Source organism: Corella eumyota, chromosome 2 (assembly GCF_963082875.1).
Source record: "Corella eumyota chromosome 2, kaCorEumy4.1, whole genome shotgun sequence".
Classification (NCBI taxonomy): Eukaryota; Metazoa; Chordata; class Ascidiacea; order Phlebobranchia; family Corellidae; genus Corella; species Corella eumyota.
Window position 1 is genome coordinate 2,676,164 of NC_137491.1, and position 27,931 is coordinate 2,704,094.

The 27,931-nt window shown below is 28.3% G+C and overlaps 2 protein-coding genes across 3 annotated transcripts; one reads left to right on the forward strand and one right to left on the reverse strand.

Annotated features, from left to right (window-relative positions):
• Positions 1-171: 171 nt before the first annotated feature.
• Positions 172-10,646, forward strand: LOC145742781 (leucine-rich repeat and coiled-coil domain-containing protein 1-like). 2 transcript variants are annotated; one of them, XM_082560579.1, is made up of 22 exons: positions 172-224; positions 344-517; positions 1,575-1,764; positions 2,317-2,454; positions 3,042-3,199; positions 3,466-3,603; positions 3,747-3,847; positions 4,015-4,077; positions 4,154-4,238; positions 4,375-4,497; positions 4,586-4,681; positions 4,896-5,030; positions 5,449-5,588; positions 5,727-5,928; positions 6,054-6,239; positions 6,378-6,552; positions 8,973-9,136; positions 9,399-9,494; positions 9,810-9,922; positions 10,025-10,162; positions 10,231-10,366; positions 10,427-10,646. In XM_082560579.1, the coding sequence occupies exons 2-22, from the start codon at positions 374-376 to the stop codon at positions 10,550-10,552; spliced, it is 2,847 nt and encodes a 948-aa protein (XP_082416705.1). In that variant the 5' UTR covers positions 172-224; positions 344-373; the 3' UTR covers positions 10,553-10,646. The 2 variants fall into 2 exon arrangements, with proteins under 2 accessions (XP_082416705.1, XP_082416704.1); XM_082560578.1 differs by having other exon boundaries at positions 190-224; positions 369-517.
• A 539-nt stretch (positions 10,647-11,185) lies between these two features.
• On the reverse strand, positions 11,186-13,759 carry LOC145742148 (rhomboid-related protein 2-like). The gene is made up of 7 exons (XM_082559915.1): positions 13,533-13,759; positions 13,191-13,345; positions 12,675-12,823; positions 12,501-12,613; positions 12,251-12,351; positions 12,125-12,179; positions 11,186-11,922 (listed from the first exon to the last, which is right to left on the reverse strand). Exons 1-7 carry the CDS (start codon positions 13,645-13,647, stop codon positions 11,675-11,677), a joined length of 936 nt encoding a protein of 311 aa, XP_082416041.1. The 5' UTR covers positions 13,648-13,759; the 3' UTR covers positions 11,186-11,674.
• Positions 13,760-27,931: the final 14,172 nt, after the last annotated feature.

The window sequence follows — 27,931 nt, forward strand, 5'->3', positions numbered from 1 at the left end:
AAAATACTACTTAAATGTCACACAATTTATCTATTAAAAATTTTATAACTGAATAATTCTTTAGATTTACGCGGTAAAAACTCCCATTGTTATTTAAAAGCATATATTGTTATTTTTGTGTTACGGAACAGAGATTACTGTTACGCAACAGAGAATACCAACAGCCAATCACGTACGATATTTTGGTCAGGTTGATTAAGCCAGACTCGACTTTTATAAACTCGGTAAATTCAAAATTATTTTTTTAAAATTATAATAACAAAAAAAGAAATTATTAGAAAATATTTGATGTTTTATTTAAAGCTAATTTAATATATATGAGAACTAATGAATTTTTAAACAGATAATTTTTTTTCACCTGAAAACAGCTAAAATGAACGATGCTGTTATTCTTATTGATCAACAAATTACTAGCTTCAAAGAAATACCGAATTTAAACGTTAATTTAAAATCTATTAATGTTCACTGCAACAATATTACAAGTCTTGATGGCTTATCTCATCTTACTTGCTTAACTGTAAGTGATTTTTAAGTTGTTTTTAGACTGTTACTTAAGTCACAACTTTTTGTAGGTAATACGGGGTAGTACTAAAATACGGGATGCGGGAAGTTGCGGGGTGTGGAAAATACCGAGGCCGTATGTAAACGTTAACAAAAAAAACGCTGAATGCGGAAAAGGACGGATTTTTTATACCCTCCCCTAATCTTCCCTTGTGCTTTATAGTTGATTTTGCATCATTTCTTGACCTTTAAAGTCAATCCCACATCACCCCTTAGCCCTTTAGATAAAAACAGCAATCATCCTCAGAAAAGTACAAAAATTCCGTTCCGTTCGCATTCCGCGAATTTTTGTTAACGTTTACATACGGTCCCGCACTATCCCGCATCCCGTACTTTAGTATTGTCCGTAATACCAGTTAAATTAATTCCAGGTTTAAGCTAATCTCGAGTTAACTAACCTGAAGTTAACGAATCTCGGGTTAAAACCTTTGATGGTATGCAGAAACTAAATTTAACTCTAGGTTAACTAACCCTAGGTTAACCTGTTGCTAGGCCGAATTTTTTTTTGCATAATAATTAAAAGATTATGAAAAGACACTCGTAACAATCAAAATTTTAAAATTATTCATGCACGACCGCCTCCTGCTAGCGTCTGTAGTCACAATTGTACTTACAAAAAAACTGTGTACCAAATTTTTTTAAATAATTAAAATATACAACGTCCGACTTTCTGACGCGCAATTTAAACTGACTTTAAGCTGGCGTCAGGCTGTTAATTCAGGTTTAACCCAGCCGTCACATCGAGTTAAAATCTTGAGTTAAAGTTGTGACTTAACTCGTGATTTAACCTCAAATTAGCTTAACTTTACTTTCTGCATAACAAAAAAAATTTAAATCGCGATTTTAATTTGGGTTAACATTAACACGACTTTCTGCATTCCTCCCATAGTGTTTAATCTATTAGTTTAAATTTTTATTAGTTCACATGTTTTTGTAATGTTACTAATTTTTTGGTTCAAACTGAAAAATATTTATTTTTAATATTCTTATTTAATCTTAAAAAATTTTTATAGCATCTTGATGTATCTTCAAATTCTATTTTAACTTTACAAGGATTAGAACATCTTACTTCACTTCAATCCCTCAACCTGGCTTCAAACCAAATCACGTCGTTAAATTGTCTTGATGGACTTACAAGTCTTGCTTATTTAAATGTGTCTTACAACAGTATTACCTCTTTGAATGGATTAAGTTGCTTACACGGTAAATAAGTTGACCGGCAGCGTGGTGTAGTGGTAAGAACACTTGCTACACCACCATGAGGTCGTAGTTCAATCCCCATTGATCTCATACTGTAGCGTCCTTGAGTAAGGCGCTATAAACGGTGTGAACTCCTGCTGAGCCAGCACTTAATCAGCAGTATAATTATTGGGCAATTATGATCTATAATATCCCAAACTGCCACAGGCAACTCGAGACTGGGTCAGAGTAACTTATGTTACTCCATGTTTAAGTCGTCCATTCGACTTTCCCACATCTAGGATAAAGATATATACAAAAAAAAAAAAAAAAGATGTTTTTAGTCTATAAAAATTTTTAACAAAAATATAAGGGTATAAACTATGTGTTTTTAAAATGATCGTAATAAATGCAAAATAGTGTAATTTTTTAATATTTTATGATCATTTTACTTTTACAATGTTCCACAAACTTCAGAGTCGAAAGTAATAAAAGTTGTATACTATATATTTTGCTGTGGACATGACATTTAATTAAATCTGAAGATTGTTAAAGGTTTATATTTAATTTAAACAGGGATTCAAAGTTGTTTAGAAACAATAGAAGTGCATGGAAATGAGTTAAACAATTTGAAAGATGTTATCTCAAATCTGCAAGGAATTATTTCATTAAAACATTTGATGTTATTCACTGAAAGTGACAACCCTAACCCAGGTAACTATATTTTTTATCTTTTTTTCTGTTTAAAATAAGCTACTGTAAAACATTTTTTTTAAAAATATTGACAATTAAATAATATCTTTCTTGTTTTTAAAGGTTTTTTAAATTGTTTTTTAATGTTCATATTTTATTATCTTAATTTAAAACTAAAGTTTAACAAAGTTAACATTTTTAGTTCACTTTCAATTTTTTTTTTATTGAACCATGAAATTTAATTTTTTATGTTTTTTTTTTGTATATATCTTTATCCTCGATGTGGGAAAGTCAAATGCGCGACTTAAACATAGAGTAACATCAGTTACTCCAACCCAGTCTCGAGTTGCCTGTGGCAGTTTGGGATATTATAGATTGTAATTGCCTGGTAATTATGCTGCTGATTAAGTGCTGGCTCAGCAGTAGTTCATACCGCTTATAGTGCCTTACTCAAGGACGCTACAGCATGAGATCCGTGGGGATTGAACCCATGACTTCATGGTGGTGTAGCAAGTGTTCTTACCACTACACCACACTGCCGTTTTTTTTAACCTTACTTATATTAAAAATTATTATACTTTTTTACATACCTAACTTAATTTATTTAGGTTATCGGGAACAAATATTTCAAGGTTTACCCCAATTAAAATCGGTTGATTACAAAGATAGATTTGGTTTCCAAGTTGAACCAACTTTACCTGAAGTTATTTCAGATTTTGATGAAGATTGGTTGGAAAATTATCTGCCAGAACAAAATACAATGCAGGTTGGTTAACATTAAATCAATAAGTTATTAAGAAATTTTAAACACAAGTTTGTTTTATTAAATAAAAAAATTTGTTTTTAAAGAAAAATAAAGCTATGCACATGTTTTAATTACATACCTTAAATATAATTTTTAACAAAATACCTAACAGTATTATATATATTTTAGGGATAGTAATAAAAATATTAAAGAAAACCTGCATTTATTCAATTTATCTATAACAATTTTCTTTTTTTTATTATTAATTTTATATTTTTTAACTTCAGAAAGACACTTCACATTCCAATCCCCCAAGTTTAATATCAACATCAAGTATAGATGCTGTGTTAAGTGCAAGAAGAGAAAAACAACAACAAGTGAAACCTCTTGTTACATTTCAAATTCCAAGTAAAGACTCGGACCAGGTAAAGACTCTGACCAAAGACTTGAGCTAGTTTTGTGAGAATAACCCATGATTATAGACAAAAAAAGGACCAGGATCAATAAAAGTTAAAATAACTTCTTTTTTGGTAAAGTTTTTAAATAAAATTTTTATTTTTATTTTAAGTCTGTTAGCGAGAGATTTGACACAACAACATCTCCATCTAGTGATAAAAAGGAAAATAACCTGCCAGAATCTTCGACTGATTCTGTCCACTTTGTTCCCAAGTAAAATTTATCTATATTTTTTATTTTCCTTATTTTAAAGATAAAGTTATATTTTGTTCTAATATACCTATGCAAATAATGATTTGTTAGAAAACCATATTTACTTTAAGATTAAAATCATTTGACAATTTATTCAAATAATAAATTATCAAAGTAAATTGTTTTAGGAAATCCAAAATACCACTTAATCGACTTCCTCAACCCAGAAAGAAAAATGTAAGGGTGCCAAGGTAAAAATAATCTTAAGCAGTGGTAAATTCGCATTTTAAGAATTCTAATTTTTTTTTTGTTAAATTAAATATTTAGCTGCAAAAAGACAACCATCAAAACAAAAGTAACAGAAAACTCAAAATTAGCGACCGGAAGCAAAAAGGATGACAATTCGTGTTTGGTATTTTACTTATTTTTAACATAATATTTTACATATTTTAGTTTAATTTTTTGTTTATATTATATTTTTTTGTATAAAATCATTTGCAATTAAAAGTTGTTGTTTTTTTTAACATTTATTTAATATTTAAATATAGGAATTGCTTAGGAATCTTGAAAGTGAGAGAGAAAGAAGATTTAAAGCTGAGCAAGCGAACAGGAGACTTATTGCATTAATGCAGGAATCTCAGGTGGAAAATAAGGAAGGGAAATCTTTGCAGGTTAGATTACAAAAATAAAAATTTAAAGTAAATAATAAATTGCCTAAAATTGTGATATTTAAAATATTTTTTCATATAAATTAAATAGGTTATGGCCGCACATGCTGCTGACAAATTAAAAAATACCTTAATTCAAGAACGAAAAATTAACGACCAATTAAGACAAGAAGCTACAGAAAATGAGGTAAAAAAACAAAACTTTAAAACTGAGATTTTGCAATATTGCAAACTTTTTTTTATATTGCATTTATAAGCTAAAAGTTTCGACGGCAATTATTTTAAAATATTGACATATAAAATTTTGCTGCGTTTTTAAATTTTTTAAAATATGAACACATAACGTGTATTAAATAATAATTTTAATTTTCTCAAATTGCAATTTTTATTTTATATTGTAGAAAGAAATTGAGGACATAACCACGAAACTTCACTCAGCTGAAAATGTTTCACATCAACGACAAACTACTATTCAAACTTTAAAAAAAGCTTTGACAAAATTTGAAACAGACATTTCTAAGATAAGAAGCAACCATGTAAGTAATAACAAACTAAGTTTATTAAACTAAGCATTAAAACACTAAAAGTTAATAAAGCTATTTGGCAATATTGCTTCTTAGTGTGTATTTATTTTTTTTGTACATATCTTTATCCTCAATGTGGGAAAGTCGAATGCGCGACTTAAACATAGAGTAACATCAGGTACATGGACCCAGTCTCGAGTTGCCTGTAGCAGTTTAGGATATTATAGATTATAAAACCCACGAGCTCATGGTGGTGTAGCATGTGTTCTTACTACTACACCAGGCCGCCGGTATTACAAATTTTTGCCTATATTTAACCCAAATGTTAATTGATTGTGTTATAAGATCGTACTGTTAAGTTTTAATGTTCAAAAATTTTTTACACAAAAACACTAAAATTTAAAATGAGATAAATAATGTCTGTGTTTAGGCAAAGGAAACAAAAGAATTAACCAACTCAGTAAAAACCCTTAAACAAAATAATTGTAAGTTGGTTCACAAATGTCAAGAATATGAAGGGAAAATAATCAAAGTTGAAGCTAACTTGGAGGCACAAGAAGAAGCACACAAGTTAGTTAAATTGTTTTTTGATTTAAATTTAAGTAAGGCTTACAAAGAAGTATTTCAATACTGGATTTCACAGTTATAAGTTATTAAACTGTAAATTATTTTTTCTTGTTGAATTTTTGTTGAATTTTTTTTTTAAAGGAGAAAGATGAGTGGTATGATCCATATAGACAGTGATGAATTCAATATAATATTAAAAGAAAAAATGCAGCAACAAGAACAAACTTGCAGATTAAGAGTTGAACAAACTCAAATGAAATTGGAAGAATCAAATTTTAATCTTCACCAACTTGAGAACGAGTTTAGAGAAGCGTTGTACATTGAAAATAAAAGATTCCAAGAGGTGATTTAAATTGCATTAAACCATTTTTTAGTATTTGTGTTATTTAATTAGACCAGATAATCAAAAAAATTTTCTTTAATATTTTTTTAAATTTTGCCTCAGATTGATTTTGTTTTAAATTTAAGGTTAACCACAAACTTCAAGCTACCGAAAACCAATCCCAAACTTTACAGAAGCATCTCAAAGATGCAACAGAGAGAGAACAACGGTCAAGAGCCCTCCTCTCCGAGATGAGAAGCATTGTTGGCGAACAAAAAACAAGGATAACCGAACTTTTAAAATATAAGGATGAATCGACGAGGAATTTTAAGGTTTTTCAGTTATTTTTTTACCCATTTTAATTCAATATTGGTTACTTTTTATTGCTTAGAAAACTTTATATTCTGCCTTAGAAAAATTTTATGAGTTAAATACTTAAACCAAAGTTCCTAAATGTTTTTTTATCATAGGAGAGAGTAGAAGAATTGGAGCGTGAAGTAGAGAATGGAAGAAAAAAGGGAGTTCAACTCGAGTTAATGACTCAAGAAAAAGGAAGGTTACTTGCTCAAGTTACTTCACTCCACAGCGTCGTAGACGGACTTAAGGGCGAGCGAAAATTATGGAGTCATGAGCTAGCTCAACAAGGTAAGTTATTTTTATTCATGTTTTTACTATTTTTTACACACTAATTTTTTTACCAATATTTAAAAAATAATAAAGTATTAAAACTAATGCAAATAATAAAAATCTTTCATTTAAAGATTTAAAAACTTTAGTTTCTGTAACTACGTAATATGGTGTATAATAATCTAAATTAACAAATTTAATTTTCTTTAATTCTTGGATATAATTTATGATTACACATACGAAACTAATAAACTAATTTTCAATAAAACGTCAACTAAAGTAATTGATTTAATTTTCAAATTTACATTAAATGGAATATTATATATTACATATAACATGGGCTTCTGGGGTAGTAGTTTAAAAATTTTATAATTTTATCAAAACAAAAACATAACAAAAATTATGATTACGCGATAAATCAATGGTGTATTAATTGATTAAGAAATATTGCAACTCTTATTTACTTTGCAACTTTACTCAAATACATGTTTTTCATCATACTTTTTCCTTAACTCAATTTTGTTTACCTTTCCAAGGCCCACTCTTGGAAGGACATCAATAAATTCAATTTCTTTGTAAATTCTCTGATAAGATGGAACTTTTTCGTTGTAAAAATCTAGAACTTCTTCTGATTTTGCTGAATCATTCTCACGGACAACAAAAGCTATTGGTGTTTCAGAAAATTTTAGGTCCTTAACCCCCACGACAGCAACATCCTTGACTTGAGGGTGCTGGAGCAATATTTCTTCCATTTGAGCGGGGTAAATCGAAATCCCACCCAACCCTTTGATGACATTCTTTATTCGATCAACGATATAGAGATAATCAAACTCATCAAAGTACCCAACATCTCCAGTGTGTACCCAACCTGCTGGGTCCTTGACTAATTTGTCCTCACCTTTGGGTTTAAAATACTCTTTCATTACACCGGGTCCTTTTACCCAAATTTCACCAGATTGTTTTACCCCTAAAGAACTTCCAGTCAGCGGGTCGATAATTTGAACCTTTACATTGGACATTAGCATACCAACACTCTTTCTCGGACAATTCTTGGAGAAACTAATCGATACTCCGCCACTTTCTGAGGAACCATAGGCACTCGTCATTGTAATTTCGAGTTCATCTTCTGCTGTACTCTGGCTTTAACGGGATTGCAAGCATGACCACATGTCCTTTTCGAACCCCTAACCCCCATAAAGTTGCTGACAATTCAATGACATCATTTTTGATTTCAGCAAAAGTAAATTCTCTTCCAGTTTCTCCATCTACTAATGCAATCCGGTCTCCAAATGTGCCAAGTTGTTCCAGGATCCGGGTTCCAATCGGGGCCTGGGAAATAACTGTATCAGAGTAAAAACTTTTAAAAATCATTTTGAACTTGAGTTTTACCACAGTTTAAATTTAGTCCTGTAAAATAAGGTTTAACTTACTTAACTTTTGCACCAAAATAATATTTTACAAATTTTTTTTTTATTTGACATTTACAAAAACCCAATAAACTTAATTTTGCTTTAAATGCTACCGTTCTTTTGCTAATACTTTAAAACATCAACCCAGATTTTTCAGTAGTGGATTGCAGAATGTAATATTACAAAAGTTAATAATTAATTTCTAAAATATCTTAACATTTGACCACTACAAAACAAACAAAAAAAAATTCAAACTTTGTGCATAATATCATCTTTCAAAATTAAATTATAAAAATTTCGAGTTAATATGCACTAAACTTGTTAAGGTAATATTTACATAAAAAAAAAAAAAAAAACTGTTACATGTTGTTTAACATACATTGTATCAATAACTTGATTACATTGTAAACATATAATGTTCAGCTATGTTTGTTTTTAAAGTGCAAAAGGCTAAGTTCAAAGTGACTTGCATCTTTATATTACTATCTCAACAAAAACTCTTAATCAGGGTTGTATCACACTGATTAAACATATATATCATGTACAAAAAAAACTACCTTAAAAAATTTCAACTTGTTTGACCTATTGCATAAGTATTTTAAACAGTATATTACATTTTTTGTAATAATAAAATTTAAAAATTATTTAAAAACTCCAACCAGTGCTAAGTTGTTATAACAAATTCTAAAAAAGATTTTGTGATAGAAATGATATTATTTATATTAAACGCCACCATAAGGTCATGGGTTCAATCCCCACTGTCCTCATGCTGTAGCGCCCTTGAGTAAGGCGTTATAAACAGTATGAACTCCTGCTGAGCCAGCACTTAATCAGCAGTATAAATATCGGGCAATTATAATCCATATTATATTCCAAACTGCTAAAGGCAACTTGAGACTGGGTCAGGGTAACTGATGTTACCCCATGTTTAGGTCGCTCATTCGACTTTCCAACATCAAGGATAAAAATGTATACAAAAAAACTTGTTTTATATTTTAACCAAATTTATTTTTTTTTTAATTTTTACAGGATCTTCTCTTGCCCAAGATCGAGGTCGAATGGAGATTAAAATTGAAACATTAACAACTGAGATTCGAAGTTTAAAGAAAAGTAACGAACGAGATCTTGACTCATTGAGGATAAAATCTAAAGTAGTTGAAGACCAAACCGACACTATCTTTAAAATGAAACAAGTAATTCCATTTTGTGTTGTAATTTTTTATGGGTAAAACCAAAAATATTAAGTGTATGGAACTTATTAATTAGTATTTAAAGTAATTTTTTTTCAAGCACAAAGCAAATAAAAAGCAGAAAAAATCAAACCAAAGTTTAAATATTTATAAGTGAACTTTGTTTAGCTTATTTACTACCTATTTTCTACTGCTGACTTGATTTGCCATAGTCTACCCATAACTTGCTATAACCATGATTAAAACTTGTAATTTTTTTTCAAAGGCATTAACTGACAAAGATAAGGAGATTGAGAAGAAATTGGAAGTGGAGCTGACCGAACAACGTAAACTAAAAGATGAAATTGATTTTTTAACACAGGTTCTTGATATTATTTACGATTATAAAGTTATAATTTGTTAAACACAAAAGCCTAAACTCTATTTTTTTTAATGGTTATTGTGAGATTAGTGATTTTATGTAAAGTTTGACGGCAATATTTTATAAATATGTTGTTTAAAACAAAAAATTAGAAATCAAATACATTAATGTAGATGAATATTAAATTGGTTTGAAATCCTGTCAAATTAAGAAATAAAACAATGCTTTTACAAGAAAAACAAAGCTATTAATTTATGTTTTTTAATACTATACTAGTTATTTCTCTGACATAATATTTATTGAATTTTTGTATAGGAAAATGGGATGTTGAAGGAGGATAATTCAACTTTGAGTGAAAGAAAACAAGAACTTAAAAATGAGATTCTTCATCTTGACCAAGATCGTGAAGTCCTTCAACAAGATCATGAGTGAGTAGAGAAAAAATTTAAATTTTGGCTAATTATTTGAAAAAGAAATAAGAAACTAATATATAATTTTTTTATATCTTTATCCTCGATTTCTATCTTCAGTCAACTTAAAACACGGTGGAAGGAAAAAGGAAATATTTTAAGCAAGTTAGAATCACAAGTTAAACAATTGGGAGAAGCAGGTAGACAAAATGCAACACAATTAACACAGGAACGAGAAAATTTCAAGCAAAGCACTCAGTAAGTAATCAAATATTTTGAAATAAACTCGTCCACATTATGTAATTTTTATCTCTTTTGCATTGTAGAAATTTGGAGGAAAAAATTCGTCAAATTTTGAAAGATCATGAAATACAATTAAAGGATTGTCAGAAATCACAGCAAAGGGAAATTGAATCTTTGCTAAAAGACAAAAATCAAGAAATTCACATTTTGCAAACAAAGGTAACTTAATTCGTATATATTTTTTAACAGCACTGGCTAACTTAAGAGTTTATATTTTAGATTAAATGTGTTGAGGAAGAAATGAGAGAAGTGCTAAGAGAGAGTGAAAAAGAAAAAGGGGTTTTGGAAGAGAAACTTAAAACTATCAAAGCAACGTTTGATCAGTTACAAATCAATATAACCTGACATCGATTTACATCTCCAAACATTGAATTTTTTGCCCACTGTTTGTTAATGTATATACCATGATAGTTTACTGATAGAATAAATTTATTTTTATAACTTACACCTTTTTTTTGTTAATATATCTTTATCCTGGTTGTGGGAAAGTCGAATGCGCGACTTAAACATAGAGTAACATCAGTTACTTTAACCCAGTCTCGAGTTGCCTGTGGCAGTTTGGGATCGTATAGATTATATTTACCTTGTAATTATGCTGCTGACTAAGTTCTGGCTCAGCAGGAGCCGTTTATAGCGCCTTACTCATACCGTTTATAGCGCCTTACTCAAGGGCGCTACAGCATGAGATCAGTGGGGATTAAACCCACGACCTTATGTGTGGTGTAGCAAGTGTTCTTACCACTACACCATCTTAATTTTACTGGTTTCATACATCTGTTTCAAATTGGAAAATCTGGCCAAGAAGTTATTTAGAAAGTAAAGGCAAAAACCTTTTAAATTTTTGAAATGGATTAGAGTCAGGTTTTTATATTTTTTGATTAACCTTTTTGCTATAATATTCAAGATATGGATTTAACATTTTCTATACTTCTGCTGAATTATAAAAGTTAGCCTGATAACAAAACAAAAATTAATTTTAATGATTTGTAATAAGGTGAAAAAAAAGCACTGCTAAAACTACACAAAATTATTTTTTAAACAATTGTAATTATAACTCTAAACTTCATATGAATTACTTACATTAGAATTTCATTAGTTTTGTAAAATATATAAAACATTATTTAGGTAACAACTCGTATAAAATAATGAACTATAAATGTCAGTATGTAAGAAAACTATAAATAACAGTGGGGACTATATATGAAATTTTATAATACATTATTATTGAAGTAAAAAGCACAAGAACATGATAAGGCAATTCAAGGCAAGGCTGTTGCTGTCTTACTGCTTGATTTTACAGAATTAATGCAGCAAAAACTACAGAAAAAATTCTATCCTGCAAAAAAGTACATGCATAGAAAAATAGTACAAAAAAATTGCGAAAAAAAGCGATATCTACAGAAAAATTTACAACTTTATCAAATTAATTTAAAAAACATATTATTTTTTATATAATTGAAAAAATATTTAAACAGTTCCAACTGGGGTAAGAAATAGATTCCAAAACACGGCAAATGCAACGCAGGCCATAAAGGCTAACAAAGAAACCCACCATTTTGGATCTTTCATAAGATTTTTGTTGAAATTACTAAATACAACATAACCTATCGTAATACCAGCCAAACCTCCAGCTAAGTGGGCAGCTAACGAGACTTGAGGAGTTCCGTCCATGACAATTATACGGCGATATAACGAAAATCCAATATCAACTGAAACTGTAATTCAAAAAATCTAAATTTTAAATACTTTTCTGAAATGCCTTTGTTAAGAGCTGCATTTAAATTTTTATAACATTGTTAACTGAGCACTGCAAAAGGTACTTTTTTTTATATTGAATGATTGTTTGTTTTTAAAGTTTTTTTTTTCCATTTTATAAAATCATACTAAATATTTTAAAACATTTTAATTTTATCTTACCAATAAGGGCAAATAGAAGGAGATGAATATAATTAAAAGCCATTCTTGACCAGTTCTAGAAGTAAAAACAAACATTTACAGATAAAAAATAACAGAACTAAAACTATAAAAAAATTCAATTCTTACCATTACTACATTGGCTAAGTACCCCCCCAAAAGAGCGTATACCCCTCCCGATGCCCCCACTAAATAGACAAAGGGGTCGAATATCGAACTAGCCAAAGATCCTGAAAAAATTACATTTTTTTTTTGTTTAAAACTTATTTTTAGTTTGGCATTAATTAAAAAATCCAACATTACAGCTTAACATATATGTTTTACAATTACCAATTTTGCAATTTTTTGTAGATATTTTAATTTTTTCTTGTATTTTTACCTGCAACCACCCCACAAATGTAAACAATTGCAACCCTTAAACTTTTGTGAACCATTTCTAACATCACTCCAATAACTAACTGCATCACCACATTTCCCAATATATGCTCAATCCTAGAATTAAAAAAATTTTAATGTGTTGGCTTAAAAAACTAAACCTTTATTTTTTTCCTACCCGGCATGTAGTAAAAGATAGGAGAAAAATCTCCAAACTTCTTCACGTTTGTAGGGATCATAAATTAAAGGAGAAGTTGTTAACCCAGAATTAATTGTCAACCAATCTTTTCTTTCTGCTTTTATAGCATAATAGATAAAAATAATCAGCTGCAAACATAAAGTCAAACTTTTAAACCAAACATTTTATTAGTTGTAGTTAAAGTATTTAATTAAATATTTATATTTAAATATCTTTAAAAAATGCAAGAGTACTTTTAAATTAAATCGGCAATTTAGAATATGATAAATTATAATTGCTCAACAATTAAACTGCTGATGGTTTTGCCTTAACAAAAGTTTATACTGTTAATAACGCCTTACTTAAGGCTGGTACAGCACGACAGCAGTAAGAATTAAACCCAGAACCTTACGTAGAAGAGCAAAGTGTTTTAACCAATACACAATGCTGCCAGTTGAATAAGCTATGCAATATATACATGAATGTTTTGGTAGAATAAAAACTTTAGATAGTAACCTCTACGAGTGAAATTGTTAAAATAAACAAAGGTGGTGGATTGCAGAAATATCTCTGTTTTGAGTAAGCTAATTTATCCTCATCTGTCGTTAACACAAAGTCTGCTAACGTACGCTGGAAAGTTTGTAAAAAACTATTTTGCTGGGGACCATCAACTAAGAAGCAAAAACATGTAAAAGTTTTTAGGCTTTGAAAAAGCAAGCAAAAAACTGCAAAAAGTCCTAAACTATGCACTTTTAAAAATATAAATATTCAATGTGAAATAACTAATGGCTGAATGGTGTAAAATTTAGTGTCTAAATAATACAGTCATATAACAAACTTAAAGCATTTCATATTTACCTTCAACATCTAAAGGTTCAAAATCGTCAACATTTTCTACGTTTTCGATCTCAATTTCAACATTTTGATCGTCCCTTGATGTTCGAATATTATTCGAAACTGTTCGCGATTCCATTTTATATAAAATACTAATTGGACGATCTGACGTTAAACTTTTCTATAGTATAAAAACGTAGCTGAGTTTATTAAATAGCGTTTGCGGATATGGCACAAAGAAATAACATCAACTAAGCTATTTATGTGTTTATGCTTGGCTGGTCTTTTCACCTGGTTTTAGAGCTCCAATTTAAAATTACCTCATTTGTTTTTATTTTAAGAAAAGAATAGGGGATTTCCCAAATATGGCGTAATTTTTGGTCGCTGAAAAAATGAAGGAACAAAAAATAAAAAAAAAATAAAAAGGCAACGAAGATGATTTTAAATCTTAAACAATATAACTCCAAAATTAAGTAAATTATTTATTTATTGATATTTTTTTTTTTGGTTCAAAAATAAAAATAAAAAAAAGTATAGTTCTAAAATTCTAAAAAATTGAAGGCCGCAATAAATGAATCTAACTTATTAGAAAAATTAGAAATGCAAAAATAGGTTTAAATCTTGGGCACTATGTAAAAGGTGGAGTGCAGAGTAATAAAATGACGTCATAACCCCTCAGTGCCACATTTTTATTGCCCCATTCTTAAATTAAATTTAATTTGCAATCGAATAATGCTAACTAGAAGTTAACATGAAGGGGATAAAGGGGTCAACGAGAGCAATATTTAACGAAAATACGTATTATGATTATCAGTTTTTAAGCGGAAATAACGTCATAACTCCTGTGTGCCACATTTTTATTGCCCCATGCTTAAATTAAATTTAATCTGCAATCGAATAATGCTAACTAGAAGTTGGCATAAATGAGATAAAGGGGTCAACGAGAGCAATATTTGACGAAAATACGTATTTTGATTATCAGTTTTTGAGCGGAAACGACGTCATAACCCCTATGTGCCAATTTTTTTTGCCTCATTATTAAAGTAAATTTAATTTGCAATCAAGTAATGCTAACTAGAAGTTGGCACAAAGGAGATAAAATGGTCAACGAGAGCAATATTTGACGAAAATACGTTGTTCGATTATTAGTTTTTGGGCGGAAATTACGTCATAACCAATGTGTTCCAAATTTTTATTGCCACGTTCCCAAACTAAATTAAATTTACAATTAAATGATGCTAACTAAAAGTTGGCACAAAAGAGATAAAAGGGGTCGACGGGGGCATCATATGACGAATTTACGTATTTCGGTTATCAGTTTTTGGGCGGTAATGACGTCATAACCCCTGTGCCACATTTTTATTGCCACGTTCCCAAAGTAAATTGAATTTGCAATCGTACATTTGTTTCTCATATGTTAAAAAACTTATATAGCCTATCATAAGTTTCAGTCGCTTATATTCATGTACACTAAATTAGGCAACCTATTCGTAATTAATTTTTAATTTTATTCCAATTTTTAACTTTTGATATTTTAAATATTACGCTAGGTTAAAACGCAAAAATGGATTTAAAATTTTGGATTAAAAGGCCTTAACAGTTTTATAAATTTTACTTAATTTTAATAAAGTTTTTTAACAGAACTTTATAGTTTGAAAATTAAAAAAAAAATAAACTGTTATTGGGGGAAACACTATTTTTTAAAGTTTTTTTTCTTTTTTGTCACGTTGTATCGTTATCAGTAAAAGGTGCGAAATCGGCGCCGTTTGAAGTGTTTTTGCGCATTTTACTGATAACGTAAGCAAAATTTTCCATTTTGTTAGTGGTTTATTGATTTTTTAAGAATGTTAATAAATAATATTAATCTATATTTACCGGAGCCTTTAAGAAACAAGAAGACAAGCAATATATCAATAAATGCTAATACTTCAATAAGGTAAGTTAATTTAGTAAAAAATTAATAAATTACCTAAAATAATTTTTTTAAGGCAAATAAAAAGTTATGGCATAGACAAACGTCGATTTAAAAAATTGTTGTTTTTACAAATTGGATTTTTAAACCAGCAACATACATAACAGATATACTTTAATGTTTATATTTTTAAAATTATTATTTATTTAACATTTTGTTATTTAAAAGATCTTCAAAACATGATTGGATTATCAGGACCTGGACTGAGACGATTGATCTGCATACACTTTCTTTACAACTAACAAATGTGGTAGGGACATAGTCTGGAAAATAGGGCGGTTACGACATGATCTGGCATAGTTGTGATTGTGCTTATACAGGTATCAAAATTTTAATCCTACGCTGCCCTACTTGTCAGACTAGGTAAGGTTTTACTTATTTTTTCATTTTTTTATGTTATTAAGAGTTATAACTTGGCAAAGATGGACAATAAACCGTTTTGAAGTGACTCTAAAATTTTTAAAGTGTTTCTAAAAATCCTTTAATCTTGCTAGGTTCTTGACAATGTTTATTGTTAGTATCAGTTTATTATTCTTATTTTTTTTAATAATAATTTTAATTTTATCAATTAAAGGAATAGGTGGTTATTAACACTCATTAAGGTTAACTTTTTAAATAACTGTGCCCACCTTTGCCTAACAGATTTATAGTAGATGTGCATGTCATATAAAAACAAGAGGTATTTAAATCTACCAAAATAACAATTTATTTACCCTAGGACAATTTCGTTTTCTAGATATGAAAGGCTTTGTAAATATTGATGAAAATACCTATAATTTTTTTTATGTTCTTGTTACCATATGGCATTTACATTCACTATATAACCAGATTAACTTTTTTTATTTGTGCTCTTTGTTAGTTTAATTAACGGATATCAGTATGTGTTTTCATGTTTTTATGTTTTATGTATAAAGTAACATGTTTGGACCTAATATATGCTATATGGCTTGTGGCACTTCCTTGCTGACATCTTTTCAGTTAAGTAACGTAGCCATGTGGCATCTTATAATTCTTTGTACCCTGTGCACATTCCAAGAATGTTTTTGCCTGCGAAAATGGCTAAGTTATTTTGTGGTCCGCAGGTAGCATACATGCTGCTGCGCGTTCTAAAAATAAACCTCTACATAGAAATGGCAACAGATTGCTTAAACGCTTTTGGCATGGAATCATAAATTTAAAAAAAAAACATTAAAACCCCAAAAATTGTTTCAAATTAAAATACTGTCATGGGATTGTTTAATTTTGGTAGGATAACATAAAAAAAGCGAAAATTTTTCTAAATTTTGAAAAAAACTTAAAAAAAAAAAATTAATCTTTTATTAAAAAAATAAAAAATTATGTCAAAATTATTGATACAATGATTGGTAGTTCAACTTATAGCCATGTAATGCAATGTAGTTTTTTAAAACTTAAATTTAATATATTCTAGCCTATGTTAAAACTAAATCAAAAAAAAAATTTTTTTGAAAAAACTAAATATGACAAAATTTAAAGAATAATAAGAATTTTTTCTTAAACAACATTTACATACCTAAAAAAATAAGTAGTTGTTAAAAAAAAAAAAAAAACTGCTTTAATCTTTGTTTATTTATTTGCAAAAAAAATACTAAAAAAGATGTTAAGCCCATAACTAAATTAGTTTTTATTAACAATAATCAAAATATAAGAAGTTTAAATTTTTTTTTTTTTTAAATGTTATAGTGTGGTCATTCGAGGCGAACCCACTAAAATATTAAAACTTTTTTTTTTTTTAAATTATTGTAGTGTGGCCGCTCCTTGAGTACTCACTACAATACTAAAATTTTTTTATATATACATTTCATTGAATAATAAATAATTTTTTTAAAAATTCTTTTCGATATTAAAGTGTGGTCGTTCCTGGAGTACCCACTTTTATATAAAACAATTTTCTACAAAATCATTAACACAAAAAAAAACACATACAAATATTGCAAAATATGAAACTGACATCAATCGGCATATCATTTGGACACTGATTTTGAGCTTAATTATTCGATAAAAATGTTGAAACGTTAAAACAAATTTTCCAAGAAGCATTACTGTCAAAAAAATTATGATGTTGTAAAATGGACAACAAATCCAAGAACAGTAAAAGAGCTAATCATCATGTTGATACACCAAAAAAGGATAACGTAGTTATAATTCTACTTATGATTAAAAAAACAATGAAAAAATAAAATATTTTGCTGGTGAATCAAGAAAGAAAAAAATGTGCCTCAAAAAAAACTAAAAACTATTTTTACGTAACCAACAAGTAAAATAGTAAAAAATTTTCTAAAAAGAGCAAAACTAAAAAAAACTGTGCAGACGTTATGCAAATTTCACTACAACAAATTCACGATTAACTAAAAATACTGCTGTGGTACATAAAAAAAAGCATTGAAAAGAAATATAAAAGAACTTAAAAAGCAATACTGAAGAAAAAGTTTTACACACGACATACGCAGTATAAAAAAACTTGAACATCGTTTCTTTTTAAGATTTGAGGTTCATTTTTGCTGTTGTTATGCTCTAACAAAATGAAACTTACTCTGGAAAAACATTGAAAACACTAAAAGCATGTTAAAAACCCTTTTAAAAAAAGTGAAAAAGGGAATTGTTGATAAAAACATGGAAAACCAGAATGCTAATTACTCGCATGCATTAAAAATTGTGGAAAAAGAAAACTTATTTTGCTGGTGAACCAAAAAAGAAAAAAATGTTCATAAAAAAACTAAAAACTATTTTGATGTAACAACAAGTAAAATAGTGATGATCAAACATTTTTTTAAATTTAGAGCAAAACTAAAAAAACTGGGCAGACATTATGCTAATTTTATTTCAACGAATTTACGAACAACTAAAAATGTGGTGTTACATCAAATAAAGCCTTAAAAAAAATAAAGAGCTTTAAAAAACAATACTGAGTAAAGAATAATACACACAACATACTGCAAGATAAAATCCTTGACATCGTTTTTTTTTCAAGATTTGGGATTCATTTTTGCTGTTGTTATGCTCTAACAAAATCAAACTTACTCTGGAAAAACATTGAAAACACAAAGCATGTTAAAAACTATTTTGAAAAAAAAGAAAAAAATGATTGCTAATAAAAACATGCCAAACTACAATGCTAATTTAAAGAAAATTGTTGGAGAAGAAAAATTGAATTAACCAAGCAGCTAGTTATTGAATTGCTTATTTTCAAAGCACAATTAAAAAGTAACCATGCAAAGAAAATTCAAAGCGTGACGACTTAAAAAAAAACTTTTGTCAAGCTTCACGAAATATTTTGCAAAAAACACACGATTAACAATATGTGATTATGTTAGTTTATTCCTGGCAAACTTAACATAACACATGTATACAATACATTTATAACACAAAATTAAACTTCTTTGTTTCTTATTAAAGTGTGTTCATTCTTTGTGATCACAATGTCTTTTTTCTTATTCTTTCTAAAAACCAAAGCTAATATAAGCTCCATTGAAAAAAGCATGTACAAAATTTTTAAAATTTAAAAGTATGCACATTGTTAAAAAAAATTTAACATGCATAAAATGAAATTATTCAAACTTATATTTTGATGTTTATTGTTATGAAATTCCTTAACATCTTTATGGTCAAATTGATACTAAAACTATTAAAATATGTAAAATGTTGTAGGCAAAAAAATTCTTTAAAAAAAAAAAAAAAAAAAATCAAAACTAATTTCAAATTTGCATAAGGTCAATTTTTAACTCCAAAACTAAATTTTACATTGCTATATACACTACCAAGTTATTCTTATTATCCTACCATAAACAATCCCATGATTGATTAATATGACTCTGTGTCAAAAGATTTTAAACAATCTAAGCCGTTTCACGGTGTCTATTTTTAGAAATCGTACGCAGAATTATGCTACAGGCGTGTCACAGAATAGCTTACTCATTTTTGCTTGGTAACATTCTGGCATGTGTGCATGGTATAAAGATTGTAAATATTGCTATTATGGTTATGATACTTGACTGAAAAGAAGCCAGTTAATGTGCATGCCATCAGGCATAAGGTGTCTGTTTTATCTAAATGTTGTTATTATATACATGACACATACAAACATAAAAATCTTATGTTGTCATCCTTTTTTTTGAATATATAAATTTAAATTTTATTTTGTACAACCTTTATTAATTTTAAATAAAATTTGTTTTGTTTAATGAACAATTGTTCGTATGAATAACTGAACTCTTGTACTTCTACTTGCTAATTTTCTTTCCTGTTTATTTATTTTAACAAGCTGTTGTTATTATTTAGGTTTATATATATAGCTTACATATGAGTTTAAATTACATTTCTGGTAAAATATGCGTTAAGTTTTTTCTTGCCAGCACCAATTTTATTAAAAAAAAGAAGATTTAAAGAAAAAATTTCCGAATCAGAATAAAATATCACTAATAAACATGGTAAGCATTATATAATTATATAATTAAAAACTCATTTTATTTTGAAATGTGGAATTTTGTTGAGTAAGTGTTTCTTTTCTACTTAAAACTCAAACTTTCTTTTCTACTTTAAACTTAAGTATGGTTTTCAAAGTGGTAAATGATTTTTACTTTTTTAAGTAATATACATATTAAAAATAATGAACAAAAGCTTCAGTATTTAATCATCTAACTAATTTCTCAGTTTGGCAAATTTGTTTAGAATCACTGAACGTAAAAAAAGAACAATCAAGATTTCTGCAACCCAAGGAAGTTTCTATTTGTGTGCACTCAAGTAAAAAAATTTTTATATATATTTTTTGGTGCTTTTATTTATGCTTATTTTTTTTCTTTAATTGACTCGGCAACCTCTTTGATAAAGAAAGCAAATTTTTCGTGTTCTTGGACATTCTCACTGCCTCTGTGCCTAAAAACATGGAGACAGTTGTTAAACCCACCATCCTGTGTACAAGTTTTAGAAAAATTAAACAACCGGCTTAGTTAAAATCAACTTAAAAACTTTACTCCTGGTAAGCTTATTTCTGTAACCAAATTGAGTCAAGGTATAAATATATTTTTTTGAATAAAGTCATGGTGGGCACATTTTATATTACCTTTGTAAATTTTGCAGAATTATTTATCATTAAAGGGTTAGGAATGTTTGTTATAGTACCCCACAATACTAACTAAATTTTATTATTCTGTTGCAGTGTATAGACCTTTTTACTTTTATTATCACAAAGTCTTTGAAGACAATTGAATTAAACGAATAAGGTAAGCTTATTTCTTGGCTAAATTAACTCTAAATAACTTTTTTGTTGTTGGAATGAAGTCTTAGAAGCCACATACGTGTAAGAACCTAGTTTGACTCAGTTTCTGTAATATGAAAACTGTAGAACAATTTGGAATACTAAATAAAATATTTACTATTTAATAACTTAGGTTACTCTTTTTAAAAATCTTCTTACCCTTAAGAAGTAAAGTAACTTCCCAACAAAAAAAAGAATTGAATAATAATTTTTCTGTGTGTGCATCAAATGTAGATAACTTTTTTATTACATAAAACTTAGTTTTTAAATCTTAAGCATTCTTATTTCATTTTAAAACTTTTATTTATATTTAGATCTTTTACCGTTAGTCTTGAACACATTGTTATTGAACGCGGCCTCTTGTGTCCAAGTTTAAGTACGTTTTAACAACCAGCTTACTTTTGTATAAGAAACCTGTTAATAAAAATTTAAATGTGGATAGGCGCTTTTTAGTTTAGCGTAACTCTTAGTAAGCACTTAACTAATATTTTTAGAAAAGCACTTTTTTTAAATTAACAAAAGTTTTTTTTATTTTAGCACTACTTATTTTACTCAGAAAATGTGATCTAGATAAACATTATCAAAGACCTACATAAAAATATGGTAATATTTTATATTTAAATCTTTTGTGTTACTTTTAAAGATTATGTAATATTATATTTTTGTCCAAGTATTAAATAAATTTACTTAAGTCTAATACTAGCTCAATAGACTAAACTTTTAATTTCAAATTTTTAGTATTGCTTGTTTATACAGTTGTGACCTTTTAAACTTCCAAGATAGTGAAGTCAGTTGTCCGTAAAATATTCCAATGAAAAAAGCATTAAAAAATTTGTGAGCACCTATGTAAGTACTTTCACCCAGTTATTATAATATAAAATTAATACAACAATTTAGAATATTTAATTTAATAATTTACATACGTTACTATATTAGAAATCTTCCAACCTTTAAAAAAGTGAAGGAACTTTCCTGAAAGATTACCTAAACCCAATGTGAAAATAAACGAATAAGGTTTTTCCTGTGTGTGCACTAAAAGTAAGTACTTGAATGTTTTGTGACTTTAAATTTAAAGCATTCTAATTATATACTTTTTTAACTTATATTTATAGTCTCTAGACATTTTGCCCAAGTGCTGAAAATTGTAATTAAACCCAGCCCCTTGTGTCCAAGTTTAAAATAGATTGAACAATTGGCTTGAATAAAATAAAACCAACTTAAAAACTTTTTTTGGGGTAAGCTTAATTTTGTAACTAAATAATAAACACTTTTCTTTGTTGGAATACATTTTGATAGGCACATTACTTTTTAATAAGCTTTTTCACCAACCAATTTCGTTAAAAAAGAACTTTTTATAAATTTACCAAACCTTTTTATTATTTTAGCCTGACAAAAATTGTATTTTATGCAGAAAATGCAATCTAGATAATTGCTTCAAAAAGGTACGGTTAAAAAATGTGCATACACTCATGTAAGTACTTTGGCTCAGTTTTTGAGTTATAAAAATAATATACCAATTTAAAACATTTGATAAACTGTTTAAAAACTTGCATTACTTTATTATTAGAAACCTTCCAACCTTCAAAAAGATAACCTAAACTCGATAAAAAAGAATTGAATAATCTTTTTACTGTGTGTATCAAAAGTAAGAAACTTTTTCAATCTAAAAGTTACTTATGTTTTTAATTTAAATTTTTATGATAACATATTAAACTTTTATTTTTTTAGTTTGTGAAGTTTAAAGAAGAAAAACTTTTAAAGACAAGAGAAAACAAACAAAAACTTTATTGGCCTTTGGATATTAATAAATTAAAGAAACAGTTGTCGAAATTGGATCAGTTTCGCATTATCTCAGAAGTCTTTATTCAACCTACACTTAAGGTATAAGTGAAACTGAAATATTATCTCCATTTACCAACCTTTATATTTTAATACTGGGTAGACACTAGTCTAACTTTACATCTGGATTGGCCTTTCAACAATTCTTGGACTGTCTTGAGACCGTTGCAACCTTCTTTGTGTGTACACCACAGTAAGTCCAATTTTTTTTGAGTCTTTAGATTTTAAAGCATTGTAATTACATTTTAAACTTTTATTTATAGTCTCCGAGACCAACATTGTTATTCAACCCAGCATCTTGTGTCCAAGATTAAGAAAGATTAAACTATTGGCTTAAAGAAAACCAACTTGAAAACCAACTTGAAAACTTTACTCTGGGTAAGCTTATTTCTGTGACTAAATTCGGTCTAGATAAACATGTTTTTGTTTGAATAAGGTCTTAATAGGAACATTTTGTAATATTTTTATATTAATACCTTAAATTAATTTAAATATGAGTAGGCACCTTTGTTGTTTAACCTTTTTTTGGTAGGCCCTTGTACAAATCTATAACTTCTGATAAACACGTTATATAAATTTAACAAACATCATTCATTTTAGCACAACATTTTGGTGATTTACTTCTTATGTAATCTAGAAAAATGTCACGCTATCAAAGATATACAAAAAAAAGTATGGTAACAAAATTACTTATTATATAAATTTGTCCCTGTATTATTTTACTGATAGTTTGTTAATTAAAATTTGCAAGATTATTTATTATTGATAAGTTATGAAAGTTTGTTTCGTAACCCACTATACCAAATCAGGTTGAAGTATTTTACTAGTTTAAAATATCAAACTAAAATTTTTATATTAACCTGAATTACTATTTTTTGCTTGTTTTCTTAGTTGCGACTTTTCAACCTCCCTAGAGGGTGAAGTCAGTTATTAATGAAACAATTTTATCGAAAAATAAGTATCAAGAAATCTAAGTGCACTTATGTATGTAGTTTTACTCCTTTTTGGTAAAATAGAATTAATATCACAATTTAGAATACTTTATAAAATATTTATTCAATTCTTATATTATTTTAGTTACTGTATTAGAAGTTCTCTGAAAAAGTGAATTTTTGTTGTTGAACCTAGCTTCTTGGGTCCAAGTTTAAGTAAGATTAAATAACAAATCTCAACTCAACCTTTTTTTGGGTAAGTTTATTTCTGTGACTTAATTTGTTCTAGATAAACATTTCTTTGTTTAAATAAAGGTTAGTAGGCACTTTTGTGTAAAAACCTTTTTATAGTAATTGAAATATGGGTAGGAACTTTTTAGAATATTTTTATGTTAGCATCTTCAAACAATTTAAGTATGGGTAGGCGCTTTTGTTGTTATTTTTAGGTAAGCCTTTGTACAAACCAATAACTTCTGTTTTTATTTTTATTAATTTAACAACATATATATTTTTATTTAAGTTCAACGAAATTGGTATTTTACTCAGAAAATGTTATTTAGATAAATCACAAGGAAGATATACCGAGTAGTACGGTAATTTTATTTAAATATTTTTTTAAATTCCAAAAATAACTTTATTTTTATATTTGTATTGAATAAATTTACTTGTCTTATAGTAATTTACTGGATAAAAGTTTTAAATTTTTATTTTCGCTTGTTTATATAGTTGTGATCTTTCAACCTGTTAGAACGGTGAAACCAGTTGTTGATTGAATTATGTTGTTTAAATAAATAAAAATCAAAAAATGTGCATCACTCATGTAAGTACTTTGGCTCAGTTTTTGAATTATGAAAATAATATACAAATTTAAAACATTTGATAAACTGTTTAAAAACTTGCGTTACTTTATTATTAGAAACCTTCAAACCTTCAAGAAGAAAACCTAAACCCAATAAAAAAGAGTTGAATAATGTTTTCATTGTTTGCACCACAAGTAAGGAACTTTTTCAATATAAAAGTTAGTTATGTTTTAAATTTAAATCTTTTTAATAACATATTAAATATTTATTCATTCAGCTGTAAAGTTAAGGAGAAAAAACTGACAATTCTTGGTTAACTTTAAGGAAAAAAACATTTGGAAAAATTGGATCAGAAGCAAAAGAAACATGCTGAAAAATTGGATCAGACAAGCATTACCTCAGAAGTCTTTAATAAACCCACCCGTGAAGTATGGGTAAATTAAAATATCGTTATTAATCACCAAACCTACGATATTTACTGCTGATTAACTACGAAAATCAATACTTTTATTATTTTTTTTCATTCTTTTTTTTGTTTTGTGTTTTTTTGTTGTTTCAGTGTTATGTTGATTTTTTGTTATGCTTGTTTAGGTGCGGTACTTTAATTTTTTAGCTGGGCTCTAAGGTAGAAAGAAACTTGTAAACTGTTAGTCTTACGCACCTTGTAAGTATCTTTTAGGATAGGCACTTTTACTTAGTTTTCAGGGTAGGCACTTGGTTTTTAACTTTGACATAAGCCTTTTTACTTATAAGTTTTGGGGTAGGGACTTGTGCCACACCTTTACCTATAACTTTGAAGTAGGCACTCATAACTATAAGGTAAGCACTTGTCTATAACTTTGACCAGGATCTTTTACTTATTAATTTGGGGTAAGCACTTTTACTTATAACTTAAGGGTAGGCACTTGTCATTATAACCTTGATTTAGGCTCTTTTACTTATTAATTTAAAGTAGGCCATTTTACTTGAAAATTTCATAGGCATTTGTGCTTATACCTAAATTTAGGCACCTTTACCTGTAACTTTGAGGAAGGCACTTTTAACTATAACTCAGAGGTAGGCACTTGTACCTATAATTTTGAAGTTGGGGCTTTTAACTATAAATCGTAGGCAGGTCATATATACCTATAACTTTAAGGAAGGCACCTTTACCTAGAAGGTAGACACTTTTATCTATAACTTTGAGCTGAGCACTTTTACCAATAACTCAGAATTAGGCACTTTTAGTTATAACTTTGAGATAGGCACTTGTAAATATAACTTAAGGGAGGCACTTCAGCCTAAAACTTTAAAACAGGTATTTTATCTATAACTTGGAGGCAGGTACTTTAACCTTAAAGTAGGCACTTGTATCTAATACTTTAAAGTAGGCACTTTTACCAATAACTCAGAAGTAGTCACCTTTATCTAAATTTTGAAAAAGGCACTTTTATCTAAAACTCAGAGGTAGGCACTTTAACCTTAAAGTTGGCACTTGTATCTATGACTCTGAGGTAGGCACTCTTACCTATAACTTTGAGGTAGGCACTTTTATCTATAACTATTTCTTCAACTTAGAGGTAGAAACTTATACCTTAAAGTAAGCACTTGTATCTATAACTTTATGGTATGCACTTTTACCTATAACTCGGAGGTAGGCACTTTTACCTTTAACTAGAAGATAGGCACTTTTACCTATAACACAAAAGGAGGCACGTGTAAGTTTAACTTAGAGATAGACAGTTTTACCTATACTTTAGATGGAGGCACTTTTACCTATAACTCAGAAGTAGGCACTTTTACCGAAAACTCAAAGGTACCAATTCCTCACTTTTACCATTACCTCAGAAAGTAAGCACTTTTTACTATTCTATAGAGGTAGGCACTTTTACCAATATCTTAGAAGATGGGCACTTTCACCAATACCTCAGAGGTAGGCACTTTTACCTATTTTTTAGAGGTAAGCACTTTTACCAATAACTCAGATGTAAGCAATCGACGTAACCCATGGTTGGAAACGTGACAATAAAAATGTGGCACACAGGGATTATGACGCCCCAAAACTAATAATCGTAATAAGTTATTTCGTCCAATAATGCTCCAGTTGACCCCTTAAACCCCTTTATGCCAACTTCTAGTTAGCATTATTCGATTGCAAATTAAATTTAAGAATGGGGCAATAAAAATATAAAAATATGGCACACAAGGGTTATGACGTCATTTCCGCCTAAAATTATTATCATTTATCAGTATCTGCTGCGTATAGTTTTCTACATTTTATGTCCCACAGATGATTGTATGTTAACTTTATGCTATCAGCATAACATTCTGATGAAGTCACCATAAGTGACGTCAATAATAAATTTAAAAAAATAATTATAAAAAAAAAATTAAAACACTCCGCACTCCGCACAAGCACTCCACCTTTTACATAGTTCCTAAATCTTGGATTTAATGACTATGACGTATTATACTGCTTTAAGTATCAACATTTTACGAGCAAGCACTAAAATAGCTATCAATTTTAACATTTTAATTGCTTCTTAGGGTTTTAATTTATTCGATAGATAAAATAAAAGCAATTTTTTTGGACTGTTAGAGAGTTCGGTTTTTGTCTATACCTTCTCTGATTAAAAAAAATGTAGCGCGAATTATCTGTTTATGCTTGACTAAGCATTTTACCTGGTCGTAAAAGTCTTTATTTAAAATCACTTAATTTTTTGTTTTAAGAATAATTTTTAATAAAACCGATATGCAAACAAGAGTCTCCCCCCCCCCACATTTTTTTACATAAAGGGAAACTGTGTACTGAGTGGAAACTATATTTAAATTTTTCCACTTGAACAAATACGGAACTTTTTCCAAAACAAGTCAGAAACTATATTTTCGTTTTATAGCTCACTATTTTGTAAAACTTATTTTTTGTATAAAAATATTTTGTAAAAACTTTTTTTTTTTTTATGAAATCGAAATGGATGTAAAAATAAAATTTTGTTTCTGAAACTTGAATTAGGTAGTTTTAAAATACGAAGGCTTTTTAAAATTTATTAAAAAAACAATTATTTAAAATTTATGCAATGTTTTCATAGGTTTATTTTATGATTAATGACCTACATTATAATTAATTTGACATACATTATTATTTGTGCGCAAAAAGCCAAAAAAATAAAATACTAAAAAGTTGACTTATTCAAAAGCGAACTTATTACAATGGCGCAATTTGTCTGCGCGAACCAAACGAACCACATTGCTAAAGCACCGACACGCAAACAAGAGTTTCACCCGAATTCACGTTCTTTTACATAAAGAGAAACTGAGTACTGAGTGGAAACTATATTTAAATTTTTCCACTTGAACAAATACGGAACTTTTTCCAAAACAAGTCAGAAACTATATTTTCGTTTTATAGCTCACTATTTTGTAAAACTTATTTTTTGTATAAAAATATTTTGTAAAAACTTTTTTTTTTTTTTATAAAATCGAAATGGATGTAAAAATAAAATTTTGTTTCTGAAACTTGAATTAGGTAGGTTTAAAATACGAAGGCTTTTTAAAATTTATTAAAAAAACAATTATTTAAAATTTATGCAATGTTTTCATAGGTTTATTTTATGATTAATGACCTACAT

What these genes read in the sequence shown, in the direction of transcription:
- LOC145742148 (XM_082559915.1), bottom strand. Translation starts at nt 13,647, where the DNA reads ATGGAATCGCGAACAGTTTCGAATAATATTCGAACATCAAGGGACGAT. An exon ending in TGAACCTTTAGATGTTGAAG is followed by an intron (nt 13,346 to 13,532) that starts GTAAATATGAAA and finishes TTTGCTTCTTAG; the next exon opens with TTGATGGTCCCCAGCAAAAT. An exon ending in ACTTAGCCAATGTAGTAATG is followed by an intron (nt 12,180 to 12,250) that starts GTAAGAATTGAA and finishes TTTTACTTCTAG; the next exon opens with AACTGGTCAAGAATGGCTTT.
- LOC145742781 (XM_082560579.1), top strand. Translation starts at nt 374, where the DNA reads ATGAACGATGCTGTTATTCTTATTGATCAACAAATTACTAGCTTCAAA. An exon ending in GCACAAGAAGAAGCACACAA is followed by an intron (nt 5,589 to 5,726) that starts GTTAGTTAAATT and finishes TTTTTTTTAAAG; the next exon opens with GAGAAAGATGAGTGGTATGA. An exon ending in AAATTGATTTTTTAACACAG is followed by an intron (nt 9,495 to 9,809) that starts GTTCTTGATATT and finishes ATTTTTGTATAG; the next exon opens with GAAAATGGGATGTTGAAGGA.